At 48.0% G+C, this 19,818-nt stretch overlaps 1 protein-coding gene across 1 annotated transcript in view; it reads right to left on the bottom strand.

Moving 5' to 3' along the window:
• Positions 1–19,818, bottom strand: part of LOC137437700 (neuronal migration protein doublecortin-like) — a 73,022-nt gene that overhangs the window by 32,212 nt on the left and 20,992 nt on the right. Inside the window, exon 3 of the mRNA XM_068132222.2 lies at positions 14,579–14,928. Within this exon, the coding sequence (XP_067988323.1) occupies positions 14,579–14,928 (350 nt within the window). The remainder of the gene's footprint in view (positions 1–14,578; positions 14,929–19,818) is intronic.

Below are 19,818 nucleotides of genomic sequence, written 5' to 3'. Positions count from 1 at the left end.
ATGAAGCCCACAACGAAGATTGTATAGTGCCAGGATTCCAAGCTGGAGGTAGTGGGGTGACCGTTTGGGCTGCTTTTCATGCAGGGTGCAAAACGGACCTGGTTGTTCTGAATGGAAACCTGAACCAGTTCAAGTACAGGGTCATTCTGGAAGAAACATTGCTTCCATTTGCTCGTGCAGCCTTTCGAGGAAACTTTGTCTTCCAAGATGACAATGCATGGCCTCATCATGCTTGCATGATCCAACACTTTTTGCTGACCATGGTGTAGAGCATATGGAGTGGCCTGCCATGTCGCCGGATATGAATCCGATAGAGAACTTGTGGGCAGAATTAACGAGTCAAATCGACAACTTGGACCAGCAGCCCACCACTGTGCCTGAATTGCAGCAGACTGTCACTGCATGGCAAGCGATTCCTGTCCAAACCCTGGCAAATCTTGTGAACAGCATGCCTCGACGTGTACGTGCTCTCCTGAATGCTCGTGGGGGTTACACGAAGTACTGAACTGTAATTTTACTGTCCGTAATCCCAGTCGTAATTTAGCTTTTGTTTTTGTTGAAAAAAAATTTGGCTAATGTGCAAAATAAAGAGATACTTCTGGAAAACGTACAGAAGTTTAACACAGTACTGTCCGCGAATTGAGCTCGATATCAGTTTACATCACTTTCAAGGATCAATTTATTTGCTTTGAAATGTCAAATGTGGTTTTTGTTTCTTTTAAAGGTCACATTAACAAAATCTAGAATAATTTCAACATAATTCCAATGAACTTTTGGTTTTAAGTCATCTTGAAAAGTAAGTTCACCCCCACAAAAAAATATTCCATATTAAATGCCAAGTCTGTATATACAGTGTATATATATATATGTGTGTGTGTGTGTGTGTGTGTGTGTGTGTGTGTGTGTGTGTGTGTGTGTGTGTGTGTGTGTGTGTGTGTGTGTGTGTGTGTGTGTGTGTGTGTGTGTATACTGTATATATATTTGTATATATATATGTATACAAGGGTAAATGAAAAAGTAAAGGCAATATGTGTGTAAAACTAACACCCAATAAATTGCCTTTACTTTTTGATTTACCCTCGTATATACGTATACATATACATCACCGTGTTGATGTCTAGACTTGCCCCACTGTTCGCATTCCCACTCTTGCACCCCCACATCTCCTCTCCTGGTGAATTTATGTCGATAACCTGTTGGATTGAATTTATATGTTGTAGAAGTAGCTTGATGGGCGAAATGCCTCCTCCTGCATCAAAATTATATTTGTATCCTCATGTAAGAAATGAAATAAAATTCACAGAATAAAGCCACTTGTGACAAAGTAAATCCACATTCACTCGCACAAATTCCAGGAAAATGAAATATACTTCCACATAATGAAAATCCACAGCAGGTCATTCTTCACTTCTACCCACCCCCACCACATCACACAATCTCCCACACAACCCCAGCTGTTCTGCAAACCCTCAATTCCTGTCTCACTGCCCCCCTCCTCTCAATCCCCCCTCCACCATGCCATTCTCCTGGGCATAGCATGGACCACATCAGTACCTCAAACCAGCTGTTTTCTCATCCAGACCAGCAATCAAACCTCAGCTCAAGATCAGGGTAAATGATTATAGAGCCAACGCGCACAGCAGCGTGAAGATTCAAATTCACGTGGGAGATGAACTTAATTTATACCTGTCTATTCAATGAAGCAACAGCCCATTAAAAATGGCATAATCAGGTTCATAATTAAATCACGCGAATAACACAATATGCTCAACCATAGCTCCATTGCACGACTTTTCCGTTTCCAAGCAGCGGTTTTCAGCAGCAACCGAGGAAGTACGGCGGGTGCCATGGCAACAGTCACCATGACACCCACCTCGGTGAGCAAAGAGAAGGAGAGCAAGGGATAAGGAACATGTAAATGGAGAGGAGAGATATCTGGAAGTGAGCTCATGTTTTGACGAGGCCTGAGGGATGCAAATCGTTATCCATTCAGAGAAAGGCTTCTCGATGCGACATGGCGACGAGCAGAAAGGGTGCGCATGCAACGCAAGCAGCCCCGATACACGTGCGGAGAAGATGGATGGCTGCAGAGCAAGGACGTACCACAAAAATGACATAATCAAGGCCCTGGGTGCAAAGACACGATTAGAATTACAGATGTTTTCCAAGGCCTGGCATCCCCCAGAAATCTGGAAACACTTGGGTCTTTTCACATCCCAACAGTCATTGCAAATCTTTCAAGGCCTAAGAGTCATTGAGTGGAGGGACCATTTGGTATTCTGCAATTCTTGGTTTGAATCGATGTTGGCCTGTGTGCTATATACCAAAGGTGACAGATTTAGTGGGACTCAACGATGGTATGGCACCTGATACTAACGCTTGTGATAATTCATCTTCTGACCTCAAGCAAAAAGAGAAACACAAAAAAATATCAGAACAGCAAAACGACAAAGCCAAAATAACTCACAACTGAAAGAAAAACAAAACCGCTCATAATCAAGGCCAAGCGGTCAGGCTTGCATTTTGTATACTGATCTTAATGAAAGAACTTTGCCTTCGTGTGGAGCATTACAAATCCACACACCGATAGAATCCAACCACAAAATCCATCATTTACACAAGTACAAAGCACCCGCGAATGTGAAGATGAAATGATTTTTATACCGGCTTTTTGTGGGTTGTATTGTCTGCATGGCCATGTGACCTTGGAAGTCTTATGTGCAAATGGGAAAGCCCATGTGACCATATGATGGATCAGTTTTGAAGATGAAACTGCTAAATATTTTGTTTTAACAACTCGGCATAAGAAACAATTATGTAGCTCAAAGGGCCAGGATGGCACAAGATGTGGCTCAAAATGCCATGAGGGCACAAAATTCACCTCGATATGTCAGGAGGGTGCAATATATGGCTCAAAATGCCAGGTGGGCGCAAAATACACCACAATATGTCAGGAGGGTGCAATATATGGCTCAAAATGTCATGAGGGCACAAAATTCACCTCGATATGTCAGGAGGGTGCAATATATGGCTCAAAATGCCAGGTGGGCGCAAAATACACCACAATATGTCAGGAGGGTGCAATATATGGCTCAAAATGTCATGAGGGCACAAAATTCACCTCGATATGTCAGGAGGGTGCAATATATGGCTCAAAATGCCAGGTGGGCGCAAAATACACCACAATATGTCAGGAGGGTGCAATATACGGCTCAAAATGCCAGGTGGGCGCAAAATACACCACAATATGTCAGGAGGGTGCAATATACGGCTCAAAATGTCATGAGGGCACAAAATTCACCTCGATATGTCAGGAGGGTGCAATATACGGCTCAAAATGCCATGAGGGCACAAAATTCACCTCGATATGACAGGAGGGTGCAATATACGGCTCAAAATGCCAGGAGGGCGCAAAATACACCACAATATGCCAGGAAGGCACAAAATACACCTCAATGTGTTAAGAGGGTGCAATATACTCCTCAATATGTCAGGAGGATGCAAGATACACCTCAATATGTCAGGATGCAAGATACGGCTCAAGGTACCAGGAGGACGCACTATATGGTTCAATGTACCAGGAGGACACAAGGCATGGCTCAAAGTGCCATGGAGGCACAAGGGAGGGCAGAAAGTGCCATGGAGGCACAAGGGAGGGCAGAAAGTGCCATGGAGGCACAAGTTATGGCACAAAGTGCTATGGAGACACAAGGTATGGCACAAAGTGCCAGGAGGGCACAACGAATGTCTTTTGCCACAACTAAAGATTTATGTTCCAAGCTGAAAATGGGATTAAAGGTCAGCACAAATCAGAACTGAGATATTTCGTCACATCTTCAATGAAAGACATCACAATAACCACAGAACTTCAGGATTTATGATTGTATCCTACATCTAATTCAATTCCAGTTAAAACTCGAGCAGGAAAATGACGAGTCGAACTCATTCCTGTAAGAACATGTGTGAAGGAGATATGATGTCAGCCCTCACGCCTGGAAATGGCTTTGTCCACAAGTACTCATTAACGCCTGCAATGAGGCCCTTCTGCGGTGGAAAATTACAATCGACCATCACAGTGGTGTTTCTTTTTTTTCCATGTCAGGAACGTGAAGAGGAGTGAAGAGGTTAACGAAGTCAAATTCTGAGGTGGCACAGCATTGCCGGAACTTTTTAGAATACAATTATTCTAAATTATTTATTATGGTTATTAAATTTATCTTTCTATAATTCACCAAATGTCCGTCTGTCTGTCCATCCGTTCCCAGGTACCGCAAAAACGGCTGGACCGATCGCAACGAAATTTTGGGTGGGTAATCCTGGGAGCCCCTGGAGTAAAATAGGCTGTGTTGTTTTTCCAATTTTTTTTCCAATTTTCCAATTTTTCCAGTTTTTCCAAACACTATGGAATAATATTTGCCGATATGAACAGTGATGTGGCTTTTATTGAAATTCTACAAATACTGTATAGATTTTGATGATTTGCATGTGATATGATTTAACAGATGTTTATATAAACCGTTTAAAAAATTTTTAAAAAGCCTTAAATTTCTGATATTTTGCCTTTTCATTTGGGCCTCCCAATTGAAGCCCCGCCCATAGGAAATTATTATTTTTTAGAATAGCCAATATTTCAAGATTCATTCCTTTGAATCGTCATTACAATATGCTCAAAAATCCCCTTTAACATGCATTCAATAGGTTCGGGTAAATGGGTTTCAAGGTCGATAACCCCGGGACAAATTACAAACGTCATAAAGTCGAACACAACCCAACATTCCCATGTGTCCTGAATAAACGCTTAGATGCAAGATGGATTTCATGGAGTGGGACTTGAACTCCCTCGCATCGCTCTTAGCGATCTACAGAGAGTGGCACGTCCATAATGCTCGAGTGGAACCCAACAATTAGAAAAGTCCACCAAATTAAATTATTCAAACGTGAGCGATTGGATATCATGGCCTTTCTCCGGATGGGGCTCGGACCGAGCTCGTTATTTTCTGAGAAACTGAACGCCGGCTCACAACCCGAGAATGTGGAGGGTCACGAGGGGAGGGAGAAGGCGAAGCCTGGATTGTGGCTGAAAATTATTCCTCCCCCCTCCACTCCATCCCTCCTTTGCACCCGAGCGATGAGGCTTCTCGAGAAATCACTGCGCCGTTGATCAGCCTCACTCTTGACTCATCACCACAATAGATCTGCCAAAAAAAAATTACACCCCATTGCTCCCAGCAAGGCTAAAATTAGAGACTTTTAAAGTCTCAATCATGGCAACTCCGACCGGCCTACAAGGCCCAATTGGCTTGCAAGGTCAAAATGGACCAAAAAAACCCCCAAAAATCTCCCCCCAAAAAACAACTTGTTTTAAGCCATTGGGATTTGTTCCGAACCGAACCTCCAAGGGGGTTTCTCGAATGTGGATCGCTCCTAGAAATCCAACGTCTGGATAACCATAACTCAGTCCCTCCAAGTGCATTGGGAACTGCAAGCTCGACCGCTCAATAAAAAGCAGAACTTTCGCATTGCAAATGGACGTATCAAACATATTCCAAAAATTCCATGCATGTTTGAGGTTCCCTGGATCCAAATCCCAGCTTTCGCCCTCCTGCGGCCACATATTTCACCTTTATCACAAACGTCCATCCTTTAGACACCCAGCGCCAGTCCTGGGGAGCAGAAGACTCGTTCACATCCCATTTTACTCACAGAAAAGCAAAAGCAAAACCTTTGATCCTTTAGCTACAAATAAAAAACCTAAAAACAATTCCTACTGCTGGTTTAGATTATCAAAAAAAAAAAAAAATGCAAACATCAAAACCTGAAACCAGCACAAACTCAGGGCACAAATACAAGGATTGTCCATCGTTTCAACCAAAGGAACCTTATCCTTGCATGAATCCATGATGAAGGCCAGGCTGAGGAAGAACCAGACCAAGGCTATTTTTGATAAATGCTTGAGCTCGTCAGGGGTGACTTCGCTCGATACCTTTATCACTTCATTCCACCATCTCCAAAGGAGAAGGGGTGGGGAGGAATGGGGGGCAAGGGGAGCTCAACATGAACATTGTGAATCATAAAAGGGATGAGAAGCAAAAGACATAAAGGCCAAATCCTTTAGGCAATTAACACCATACTGATGCGACTCACAGGTGGGGGTGATGAAGAGGGCAGCTTGCCTCAGCTTAGCTTTTTGAAAATGAATTGCAATTCACACACCTAAACAGTCTCGGTGGACACACACCATGCACACCGATAGTTTTCTGTCTGCAATAGAGGGTAACATGAGGTCTGGACCGCAGGAAAAGGATGATTTCAGGTACCATACCCAGAATAATCCATTACTTCCACTTCTTTAATGCCACCCATTATGCTCCCCTCGTTGTGGGGTCGCCCGAGATGCAATCTCTGCTCAGGTCTTTCACAAACCAGCTGGCAAGGCCCCACGTTCAACTGAGTTGCAGGATTTCGAAATTTGCTGAGAGTGCCGGCGATAACAGGCCGACTCTTCACGAAAACACCATGGTATTTTCACATCCACCAACTCGTGCTGTCCAATGGGTCCTCAGGCTTAATGCACATGCCAAGGACTGTGCACACACTGCTGCCTCACACTGCATATGAAACACCAGGATGGCAGTTTATAGTTCGGTCGGGATTCAAACCAAGCCTGGACAGCTCTAAGCTCTCACCATCAGAATCTAAGCTCTCACCATCAGAATCTAAGCTCTCACCATCAGAATCTAAGCTCTCACCATCAGAATCTAAGCTCTCACCATCAGAATCTAAGCTCTCACCATCAGAATCTAAGCTCTCACCATCAGAATCTAAGCTCTCACAATCAGAATCTAAGCTCTCACAATCAGACTCTAAGCCCTCACAATCAGAATCTAAGCTCTCACAATCAGAATCTAAGCTCTCACCATCAGAATCTAAGCTCTCACCATCAGAATATAGGCTCTCACCATCAGAATTTAAGCCCTCACAATCAGAATCTAAGCTCTCACAATCAGAATCTAAGCTCTCACCATCAGAATCTAAGCTCTCACCATCAGAATCTAAGCTCTCACCATCAGAATCTAAGCTCTCACCATCAGAATCTAAGCTCTCACCATAAGAATCTAAGCTCTCACCATCAGAATCTAAGCTCTCACAATCAGAATCTAAGCTCTCACCATCAGAATCTAAGCTCTCACCATCAGAATCTAAGCTCTCACCATCAGAATCTACGCTCTCACCATCAGAATCTAAGCTCTCACAATCAGAATCTAAGCTCTCACAATCAGAATCTAAGCTCTCACAATCAGAATCTAAGCTCTCACAATCAGAATCTAAGCTCTCACTATCAGAATCTAAGCTCTCACCATCAGAATCTAAGCTCTCACCATCAGAATCTAAGCTCTCACCATCAGAATCTAAGCTCTCACCATCAGAATCTAAGCTCTCACAATCCGAATCTAAGCTCTCACAATCAGAATCTAAGCTCTCACAATCAGAATATAAACTCTCACAATCAGAATCTAAGCTCTCACAATCAGAATCTAAGCTCTCACTATCAGAATCTAAGCTCTCACCATCAGAATCTAAGCTCTCACCATCAGAATCTAAGCTCTCACCATCAGAATCTAAGCTCTCACCATCAGAATCTAAGCTCTCACCATCAGAATCTAAGCTCTCACCATCAGAATCTAAGCTCTCACCATCAGAATCTAAGCTCTCACCATCAGAATCTAAGCTCTCACCATCAGAATCTAAGCTCTCACCATCAGAATCTAAGCTCTCACAATCAGAATCTAAGCTCTCACAATCAGAATCTAAGCTCTCACCATCAGAATCTAAGCTCTCACCATCAGAATCTAAGCTCTCACCATCAGAATCTAAGCTCTCACCATCAGAATCTAAGCTCTCACCATCAGAATCTAAGCTCTCACCATCAGAATCTAAGCTCTCACCATCAGAATCTAAGCTCTCACCATCAAAATCTAAACTCTCACCATCAGAATCTAAGCTCTCACCATCAGAATCTAAGCTCTCACCATCAGAATCTAAGCTCTCACCATCAGAATCTAAGCTCTCACCATCAGAATCTAAGCTCTCACAATCCGAATCTAAGCTCTCACAATCAGAATCTAAGCTCTCACAATCAGAATATAAACTCTCACAATCAGAATCTAAGCTCTCACAATCAGAATCTAAGCTCTCACTATCAGAATCTAAGCTCTCACCATCAGAATCTAAGCTCTCACCATCAGAATCTAAGCTCTCACCATCAGAATCTAAGCTCTCACCATCAGAATCTAAGCTCTCACCATCAGAATCTAAGCTCTCACCATCAGAATCTAAGCTCTCACCATCAGAATCTAAGCTCTCACCATCAGAATCTAAGCTCTCACCATCAGAATCTAAGCTCTCACCATCAGAATCTAAGCTCTCACCATCAGAATCTAAGCTCTCACAATCAGAATCTAAGCTCTCACAATCAGAATCTAAGCTCTCACCATCAGAATCTAAGCTCTCACCATCAGAATCTAAGCTCTCACCATCAGAATCTAAGCTCTCACCATCAGAATCTAAGCTCTCACCATCAGAATCTAAACTCTCACCATCAGAATCTAAGCTCTCACCATCAGAATCTAAGCTCTCACCATCAGAATCTAAGCTCTAACCATCAGAATCCAAGCTCTCACCATCACAAGTATATATACATTTTTCTTTTATCTTCCCAGCTGCCAAAATTTTGTACTTTACTGCTGACACGCGAGTACTTCAAACCAGTAAAATGCAGGTCACTGGTTTCCAATGACCCCAATGAAAGTGGGTGCACACCCCATTCTGTGCTCATGGCTAACGCTATAAATTCCTTCATTTTTGCATTCACAATCCACTTATCTCAATGAAACTGGACAAAATATATAGTCTTCCATTTTGAATTGATGATTTCAGGAGGTGGCACCGATTGATTACATACACATTTGGAGGAGAGATCGGGGTAGGAAGGGAGTTACATTGTTAAAATTGAGAAACGAAAGCAGGATGATTTCACGATAGGTGAGGGATTGGATGCTAGAGAAATGCGGAAGGTGTGTGGAAGAGAAGGGAATGCGGGAATGTAATTTGGGAGTTATGAGTGAAAGAGGGCAAGGGAATGGCATGTATTGAGTGCATGTGATGTGCTGCTGGTTAATATTTCCACCATATTTGCATATGTAACTAGAACGGTACCCGGTAGAGAGCATACCTCCGCCAGGTGAACAGTTTACGTTTTGTATCCCACTGATAGGCCTGATCTGGATTCTGACCTGAACCAAAATCTAATCGGCTTGCTTTTGTCACCGAAACAACTCGTCTACCAAGTTTAGTCATAGCTCGTCCATAACTTTTTAAATATCATGTTGTAGCGGCTACCGCTGGGTTTTCACAATCGCCTTGCACCTATCAAGGACGCGGAGCGATCACCATGCCGGGCTCGTCCAGGATGCCCGGGCAGGCCCGCGCTCAACTTGCCAGGCCTCGGTCGGGACGCCCGGGCAGGCTCGCCCTCAACTTGCCAGGCCGCAGCCAGGACGCTGGGCCACGCCCCTCTCGCCTTTCCTAGGCAAACGCTCCGGGATAATATGTATATATATTGCTGCCCGATAAACGGGCTTTTCAGAGTGCCTGAGTGTTTGGTTTGATTAAAGCAACTCGGATGAATTCCAGCTTTTTGTCGCGTCCATTCTTCCGATCGACGTGGGAGCCCCAGCTCCTTCATTGGTGACCTACCGACATGGACACGGCAGTCGCCCTTAAACTGCCTACCTTCTGGGAGGCTCACGCGGCGGTTTGGTTCGCACAGGCGGATTCCCTGTTCGCCCTGCGAGGCATCACGGCCGACGACACCCGCTTCCACCATGTGGTAGCAGCGCTCGGTTCGGCCACCGCGGCCCGCGCCCTGAGCCTCCTCGAGAGCCCGCCAGCCGCTGACAAATACGGCGCGATTAAGAAGCTTCTCCTCGACGCTTTCGCCCTCCCATCGGCGGAACGCGCACGGCGCCTGCTCGACCTGCCCGAGCTCGGCGACACGCGCCCTTCCGAGCGAATGGACTACATGCTTTCACTGCTCGGCGAGCACTCTCCGGCATTCCTGTTCCGGGAGCTGTTCCTCCGTCAGCTGCCTAATCCGGTACGCCTCGCCCTGGCAAGCACGACGATCACAGATCCCCGGGCCCTTGCCAGAGAAGCCGACAAGATCTCCGCCGCAGGACAGCGCATCGCAGCGGCGACATGGGACCCACCGCCGTCCGACGCAACACCCATGGCGCCCGAGCACCCGGCACGGTCGACGACCGAACTGCCGACGCAATTGGCGGCCGCTACACTGAGCCGACCACCTCCAGCACGACGACCGGGGCCTCCACCTGACCAAGCGTGGTGTTACTATCATGCCAGGTTCGGACAGAAGGCCCGGACATGCCGACCCCCGTGCACCTTCGGCAGGCCGGGAAACGGCCGGGCCGGCGTTCATTACCAGCCATGAGCGCCAGCCACACGGGCAACTTACTGTTCATCACGGATAAAGCGTCCGGACGGCGCTTCCTGTGCGACACCGGCGCCCAACTGAGCGTCATACCCACCTCTGACCAGGACAGGCAATCCGCGGTTTGCGGCCCCTCCTTGGTTGCGGCCAACGGATCGACCATCCGCACCTTCGGCCCACGCAACGTCACCCTCTGCTTCGGCGGCCAACGCTTTGCTTGGACGTTTGTAACCGCAAACGTGCCCATGGCTCTGCTAGGTGCCGACTTCCTCTGCGCACACGGACTGCTGGTGGACGTCCAACGGCGTCGTTTAATCAACGCCGAAACCTTCAGCTCCCTGGTATGCACATTGAGCAGCTCCACGCCGACCGAGCTGGCATGCGCCGTCCCGGCGGCGAACGAGTTTGCTCGCCTGCTCACGGAGTTCCCGGCCATCACACGGCCGACGTTTTCGGCCGTCGCAGTACGGCATGGGATCGAGCACCACATACCAACCACGGGCCCGCCGGTCTACGCCAGGGCCCACCGCCTCGACCCAGCCAAGCTCGCCGTGGCGAAGGCCGAATTCGACGCGTTGGAGCACCTTGGCATCGTGCGGCGCTCCGATAGCGCGTGGGCCTCGCCACTGCACATCGTGCCAAAGCCGGGGGGTGGATGGCGCCCGTGTGGCGACTACCGCCGTCTCAATGACGCTACCACCCCCGACAGGTACCCGATCCCACATATCCAAGACTCCTCCGCCCGTCTGGCGGGACGGGTCATTTTTTCGAAAATTGATCTCATACGGGGATATCACCAGGTACCTGTCAGGGCGGCCGACGTCCCTAAAACGACAGTCATCACGCCGTTCGGCTTATTCGAATTCTTGCGGATGCCGTTTGGTCTCAAGAACGTGGCTCAGGCGTTCCAGCGCTTGATGGACGGCGTGCTGCGTGACCTGCCGTTCCTTTTCGTTTACCTGGACGACATCCTCGTCGCCAGCACGTCCCGGGCCGAGCACCTCCTCCACCTCCGAACACTGTTCGGGTGCCTCAGCGAGCACGGCCTCATCGTCAACCCGGCCAAATGCCACTTCGGCACGACGGCCGTTGATTTTTTGGGCCACCACATCACCAAGAACGGGGCCGTGCCGCTGCCAACCAAGGTCGAGGCCATCACCACGTTCCCGCGTCCCCGCACCATAAAGGCCCTGCAGGAATTCCTGGGAATGGTGAATTTTTATCACCGCTTCGTGCCCCGCGCTGCTCAACTCATGCGGCCCCTCTACGAAGCCCTCCGGGGCAAGCCGGCCAAGCACGACATCGCCTGGTCCGCAGCAATGGATGCGGCCTTCCAAAGCTCAAAGCGGGCCCTCGCCGACGCAACACTGCTCGCTCACCCGGTGCTCAACGCTCCCATCGCCCTCACCACGGATGCCTCCGACTACGCGGTGGGCGCCGTACATGAGCAATGGGTGAACGGGGTTTGGCAGCCACTCGCTTTTTTCAGCCGGCAGCTCCGGCCGAACGAGCTCAAATACAGCACGTTTGACCGGGAGCTCCTCGGTCTACACCTGGCCGTCCGCCATTTCCGCCACCTCCTGGAGGGCCGACCTTTCACGGCGTTCGTCGACCACAAGCCGTTGGTTTACGCCATGGCCAAGGTCACGGAGCCGTGGTCGGCCCGCCAACAGCGCCACCTCTCCGCCGTGTCGGAGTTTACCACGGACATCCGGCACGTCGCCGGCAAAAACAACGCCGTGGCCGACTGTCTTTCCCGGGCCAGCACGAACGCGGCCCACCTGGGCGTGGACTTTGCGCTTATGGCGGCGGACCAAACCACCGACACCACGGTGCAAGCCCTCCGGGCGGCAGACACGGGCCTCCGCCTGGCCGACATCCCCTTAGCGGACACTGTCCTGCTCTGCGACGTCTCCCAAGGCCAGCCTCGCCCCATCGTGCCCGTCACCTGGCAACGCCGCATCTTCGCCTCCCTCCACGGCCTTTCCCACCCGGGCCGGAAAGCTTCCCAGAAGCTGGTGTCGGCGCGATTTGTCTGGCACGGCCTTCGTCGGGACGTCCGCGATTGGACCAGCACCTGCACGGCCTGCCAACGGGCCAAGGTCCACCCACACACCCAGGCCCCGCTGGCACCTTTCACGGTGCCCGAACGACGTTTCGACCACGTCAACGTGGATCTGGTGGGCCCCCTCCCCCCATCACGGGGGTTCACACACCTGCTCACCATGGTGGACAGGACCACCAGGTGGCCGGAGGCCATTCCCCTCGTCTCCACCACCACCGCCGACGTGGCGCAGGCTTTCATCGCCACCTGGGTCGCCCGCTTCGGCGCACCGGCGGACATCTCGTCAGACCGCGGACCACAGTTCACCTCCCAGCTGTGGGGCGCGGTCGCCCGCAACCTGGGGGTCAAGCTCCACCGTACTACGGCCTACCACCCCCAAGCAAACGGGTTGTGTGAGCGATTCCACCGCTCCATGAAGGCCGCGCTCATGGCCGGCCTTCAAGACGGCGGTTGGGCCGACCGGCTGCCGTGGGTCCTTTTGGGCCTCCGCACGCCCCCAAGGAGGACCTCCAGGCATCCACCGCCGAGCTTGTCTATGGCCAGGCGCTACGCATCCCGGGCGAATTCGTGCCCGACGCTACCAGTCCCTGGTCCGCAGCTCACCAGCGCTCGGACCTCCAGGAGGCCGCCCGACGGTTTGCCCCCGTGCCAACATCCCACCACGGTGACCCCCAGTCCTACGTCCCCCCAGCACTTCGCACAGCGGAGTATGTTTTTGTGCATCACGACGCACATCGGGGGCCACTCCGGCCGCCGTACGACGGGCCCTTCCGGGTGCTGCGACGGGACGACAAGTCGTTCGTCATCGACATCGGCGGCAGGTCGGACCGGATTGCGGTGGACCGCCTCAAGCCGGCGCACGTGGACGTCGACCACCCACCACGGGTGGCCCTTCCGCCGCGGCGAGGCCGCCCCCCATCCACGGTGCCCCCCACTCGACCACCCACCACCACACCGGACCCCCTCCCACGACCCGCCAGGGGTCGCTTCGGCCGGGTCATCAGGACCCCCCTCAAATTGACCCTGCCGGTGCAAGTCGATTCTGGGGGGACGTGTGTAGCGGCTACCGCTGGGTTTTCACAATCGCCTTGCACCTATCAAGGACGCGGAGCGATCACCATGCCGGGCTCATCCAGGACGCCCGGGCAGGCTCGCCCTCAACTTGCCAGGCCGCAGCCAGGACGCTGGGCCACGCCCCCTCTCGCCTTTCCTGGGCAAACGCTCCGGGATAATATGTATATATATTGCTGCCCGATAAACGGGCTTTTCAGAGTGCCTGAGTGTTTGGTTTGATTAAAGCAACTCGGATGAATTCCAGCTTTTTGTCGCGTCCATTCTTCCGATCGACGTGGGAGCCCCAGCTCCTTCAATGTTATATATCGCTTTACACCCGATCTCTCAATGGTGAAGAATCATTTAATAATTAAATAATTATTGCAGCCGAATCCATATTCAGATCTTCACAAAATTTTTATCTGTTCATCCTTGTCACACACCCAACTTGTCCACCAAGTTTCGTCCAAATCCGTCCATAACTTTGAGATATTCTGCTACATGTTGGTGTTAGCCCTATCACTCAGTGGTGAAGAATCACTTTAAAAGTTTTTACGAGCCAAATCCGGATCTGGATCTTCACCAACATTGAACCAATTCTTCCTTGTCACACACCCAACCTCTCCATAAAGTTTCGTCCAAATCTGTCCACAACTCTTTGAGATATCCTGCTATATAGCGTTTTATGGCCCGATCTCCCAATGGTGAAGAATCACTTAAAAATTTCTCGTAGCCGGATCCGAATCCGGATCTTCACCAAAAATCATTTCGTCCTCGTCACATACGCTACATCTCTGCCAAATTTCGTCCGAATCCGTCCACAACGTTTTGAGATATCTTGGTCACAGGCAGACAGGGGTGAAAACATGACTTTCATCCACCTTCGGTGGAGTAGGTAATAAATAGACAGCCTTGAATGAAATAAAAGAGAAAAAGCCGCACAATCGTACCTGTTTACCGTCCAGTGTATATAGCCGCTTCACAGCTCCCGTGTCCAGTTTGATGGCGTCGGTGATGTACGTGAGCACCTGCTCAAACGAGTGAGCGGTCTTCTTGTTGAGGAGTACACGTACGGCCTTGCGCGGCTTCACGCCACTCCTGATCACCGTCACCAGCTTGGGCCGCACAAAATCCTTGTTCTCTCGCCCGTCGACGGCATGAGCACTGCTCCCGAGGGACGTGGGTGCTCGGGCCTGCCCAGACATAGACGACTTCGGTGTGACGGACCAGTTGGGGTTGGTGTTCTTGGCGTACTCCATGTAGCGGAATGGTTCATTGGAGGTGCAAACATAGCTCTCACCTGTGGCAGGAAGGGGAATATAATTCAGCATATGAACAACAAAAGATTCAGCACAAAATGGAGAACAACTGAATTAAGGTTGAGTCATGGAGTAGTCATTTTGAAAAGACACAAATATCTGCTTTCCAAATGTGGTCAAAAATCTAACCAAAATGTGGTCCAACATCACCACCTCCTCAAATTGTTGTTTTTTTTCCCGCCCAATTTTTTGTGCAATGGTTTACCTGTTGGGGTTGAGAGGATAGCTCAGTGAACCACTATTGTCAAGGTGCTGTCCTATCAAGAGGCCATCAAGCCAGTTATATCTCCAATACTGTGTACACAAGATATCCCAAATAAACTGAAGCCATGTCGAGATAGACTCTGATCTATGAAACACCAAATCTATGAAACACCTCAAGCCAATCAGCCACATCAATTCTAGTGTACATAATTGCCAATTATATATTGTTACGGTTTATAGAACCTTCACTTTGTAAAATAATAATTCTTGTAAATATCCCCGTTTGTAAAGGTTGCACCCTAGTTAGGCCATGTACAACACGTAGGACACCATAGGATCTTCTTTAGTTATTTCATTAGTCTATGTTTCAGTTAAGGATCTGTTTCCAATAGTTTGACTCTGTTGTATTAATCAAATAACCTAGGCCCCTTCAATTATCCCCAATCTCTCTCTCTCCAAAGTGCCAGTAGCCGTATTGCAGCGTTCGCTGCCTTGGAGCTAAAGCTCGCCCCAAGCCGCCATTGCCAGCAGCGTCGCTCCCTTTTGGTTTGTTCCTGCCCTCCGCCATTACGCACGCGGTCAGAGTGGGAGAAAAAGGGAGGAGCGGCCAGGAACACAGGCGTGGCCCCATCAACGCGTCACGAGGGGAGGTACTGATGAACCCTCGTAACCAATCCGGGCCGAGGCGTGTTCACCGGTAGGCGGAGCAAAGCGGACGCGGCTTGATATGCGAGGCTTCTAATAAAAGCGCGAGCGCGAAGCCTTTTTACGGAGATGAACGGGAGAGCAGATGCGGGGGAGATCGGCAGATGCGAGAGAACAGCACAGAGGCGGCGAATATAAGAACATTGCGCGGAGGATCGTTTGGGACGATCGTTTTTCGATACGAACTGCCGTGGTTTTGAGAGCGTTCGGCACGCTGTACGTACGCGCATTCCAGCCCCTCGCGTATGTAAGGTCCGGTCGCGCGTTAAGCTGCCAGCCGTTCTTTGCCCGCGGACCGGGAGCCTGGACCATCCCATCGCCTGGAACCATCTGCCTGGACCTTCCTCCCCTACCAGCTACCTTTCGTGTGAGTCTGTCTGTTTGTCCTGGGCGTGTTATATAAGAGTGTATAAGGTTGCCCTATGTCCTTTTATTTCCTCTTCTTGTATATTCCCTTCTTTCGTTTCCTCTTTTAGATAGATAATAAACCATATTTGTTCTTCCTTTACCCTTCTTATTCTTTGCTTCCTCTCATCCGATCGCTTGCATCCTGTCCCCAATTGAATATCGGTGGCACGATATAGGAACCGCTCAGAATCGGGTTAGTCTGTTTGCTAACGGCTCGGATCGTGGATTGCTAAACCGCTCGGCAATTACCATCACATCCGCGGTTCGAGCAGGGACTCATCTCCCTGCTTTGGGGAGAGATTGGTGAAGGTATTTGGGAAACCTTTGACCAATCACCCTGGCCAATCTCATCCCGCAAAGGAGCGGGATAGTTCCAGGACCGGAGACGGCCAGCTGAACAAGACAAGGGGATTAACCCTTGCTAACGGGAGTGCCGTACTCTGAGATCCGCAACAATATATACATATACATATATATATATATATATATATATATATATATATATATATATATATATATATATATATATATATATATATATATATACTGTATATATATATATATATATATATATATATATATATATATACTGTATATATATATATATATATATATATATATATATATATATATATATATATATATATAGATATATATATATATATATATATATATATATATATATATATATATATGTGCATAAACCCTCCTAACTTCTTTCCTAAAAATCCTCTTGAGGAAGTTCAGTCATTCAAACTTCTGGGTCTCACTATCAGCCATGATCTTTCTTTGGGCGAACCACATTTCAAAGTTGGTCTCCAAAGCCAGTTGCCGATTGGGCATCGTCCATCATACAAAGTCCTTCCTTGGTACACCTGAACTCTTATCCACCTACAAGGCCTTCATCCACAGCTTGATGGAGGACTGCTCTCCCCTTTGGGCGGGCACCTTTGCCTCACATATTGCTCAGCTTTTTACCATGGAAACCAAGGAATCTCCTGCACTGAAGCCGAGTCTGTGGGCCTATCACTTTGCCATTACAGAAAGATGGGTGGTCTCTGTCTTCTACCACCTCCTTTCTGGTCTTGCACCCTCTGCTCTACCCGTGCTTTCACCCCCCCCCCCCCCCCCCCCCCCAGGTTTCTGCAGGGCTTACACAGACCACCAGCGTCCCCCTTCTGGTGAAACTACATAAATCCAGGATCACTGCTCACCTCCACTCATTTGTTTCTCTCTTCTCTCACCTGTGGAATCAACTTCCACATCCTCTTCAATCTTATTCTTCCCTTCAGGTCTTCAAGACAGCTGTTCACCACCATCTCAGATCATCCTCAATCCAAAACCATGATCTTTTCTACCCTCGTTAACCCCACCCAAATCGCTCCTTCAAATTTTCCGATTTTCTCTGCTTGGAGTTTCTTTCTTTCCGATTTTCCTTTCTCTGCCAAATTCCTGCTCTAACTACTCCTGGAAGAGGGATGGCAAACCATCCAGTACAACCCTAGAACACAGAGTATGGTACATCGGATGGGATATATATACAGCCGTGGCCAAAAATATTGACACCCTTGCACTTTTTTCAAATAACTCACAATTGTTTCTAAAAATAAGTTGGAATTGACAAAAGTATTTGGTCTCCACAATTCTTCATTTCACTGTTAATATTACAGAACCTTTGTTTTTGAATCAGAACTTAATATATCCTTTTAAATCAGAAAATAAAAATAAATTGCATTGACAAAAGTATTGACACCCTCGACTTAATATTTGGTAGCACAGCCTTTGGATAAAATAACTGCAGTCAAGTGCTTCCTATAGACATGTATGAGCTTCCTACACCTCTCCACTGGCAGTATGACTCACTCTTCTTGTGCAAACTGCTCCAGTTCTCCCAGATTTGAAGGGTGCCTTCTCCCCACTGCTGTTTTCAGATCTCCCCACAGGTGTTCAATGGGATTTAGATCTGGACTCATTGCTGGCCACTTCAGAACAGTCCAGCGTTTTGTCTTGAACCATTCCTGGGTGCTTTTTGAAGTGTGTTTGGGGTCATTATCCTTCTGCAAGACACATGACCTTCGACGGAGACTCAGCTTTCTGACACTACGTGGAACATTACGCTCCAAAATGCCTTTGTAATCTCCTGATTTCATGATACCATGCACACATTCAAGGCATTCAGTGCCAGAAGCAGCACAGCAACCCCAAAACATCACTGAACCTCCTCCATGTTTGACTGTACGGAAGGTGTTCTTTTCTTTGAAGGCTTCATTTTGTTTTCTGTAAACATAGAGATGATGTGCTTTACAAAAAAGCTCTAATTTGGACTCATCTGTCCACGGGCCATTTCCCCAGAAGGATTTTGGCTTGCTTTGGTGTGTTTTGGAAAACTCCAGTCGGGCTTTCTTATGTTTCCCTCTCAGCAGTGGGGTCCTCCTGGGTCTTCTACCATAGAACCCCCTTTTATTGAGTTGGCGACGGATGGTGCGAGTTGAAACTGTCGTACCTTGTGTCTGAAGTTCAGCTTGAATCTGTTTGGCAGTTGATCGAGGTGCTTTCTCCACCATTTAAACAATCCTTCGCTGCAATCTTAGATCAAGTTTTCTCTTGCGGCCACATCCAGGGAGGTTGGCTACAGTGCCATGGGCCTTAAACTTCCTGATAACATTGCGTACGGTGGACACAGGAACATCAAGGTCTCTGGAGATGGACTTGTAGCCTTGAGATTGTCCATGCTTGGCTACAATCTTGTGTCTGACCTCATCAGACAATTCTCTGGTTTTCTTTCTTTTCTCCATGCTCATTGCTGTACACACAGTGACACAAAACAGCAGAATGGCTCCTTTTCTCTATTCAAACTGGTTGTATGAGTGATTTTTATATTGCAGACACCTGCAACTCACCCTCGGTGAGTTGAATTCCAAAGTAAAGGAGAATCACCTGCTTGAAATCTAATTATTTCTAACAACTTCTAAAAGGTGCTAAAACATCACTAAAGACCCACCTGTTCAACACTGCATTCAACATTCAACCCACAGCATTTAACCCCTGACTATCTCTTCTCCTTCTCCCTCCTTTTGCTTTAAATATTTCCCTATTGATTCTTGTCTTTTTGCAATTGTTGTTTTCATGTATTGTTATGCATTATGTTTTCCACTCTGTCAAAGTGCCTTTGGGCTTCTTGAAAAGCGCTATACAAAATAAATGAATTATTATTATTATTATTATTATATTGTCCGGGCCATTTTAGGATTTCTGTGTGAAATAAGCTAAGATTTAGTATTTTTTTCAGCTTTTTTTGTTTTGTTCCACTGCAAACCAAAGAAATACATTTGTGGATACCAAAATATTTATTAATTTCAACAAATGTCTGGAAGAAATGGTGCATTATTTGAAAAAGTGCAAGGGTGCCAATATTTTGGGCCACAACTGTATATCCCATGAGATGAAGAATTAATTTGTAAATTTCTACAGTGTATGTGCCAGATGTCTTAAAACACGAACAACAACCAAATTTAAATTGACAATGGGTGCCTCAAGCCAATACAATGGATTGC

Source organism: Myxine glutinosa, chromosome 12 (assembly GCF_964187855.1).
Source record: "Myxine glutinosa chromosome 12, kmMyxGlut1.1, whole genome shotgun sequence".
Classification (NCBI taxonomy): Eukaryota; Metazoa; Chordata; class Myxini; order Myxiniformes; family Myxinidae; genus Myxine; species Myxine glutinosa.
The sequence above is the reverse complement of the archived record's forward strand: the minus strand, read 5'-3'. Positions and strand labels throughout refer to the sequence as shown.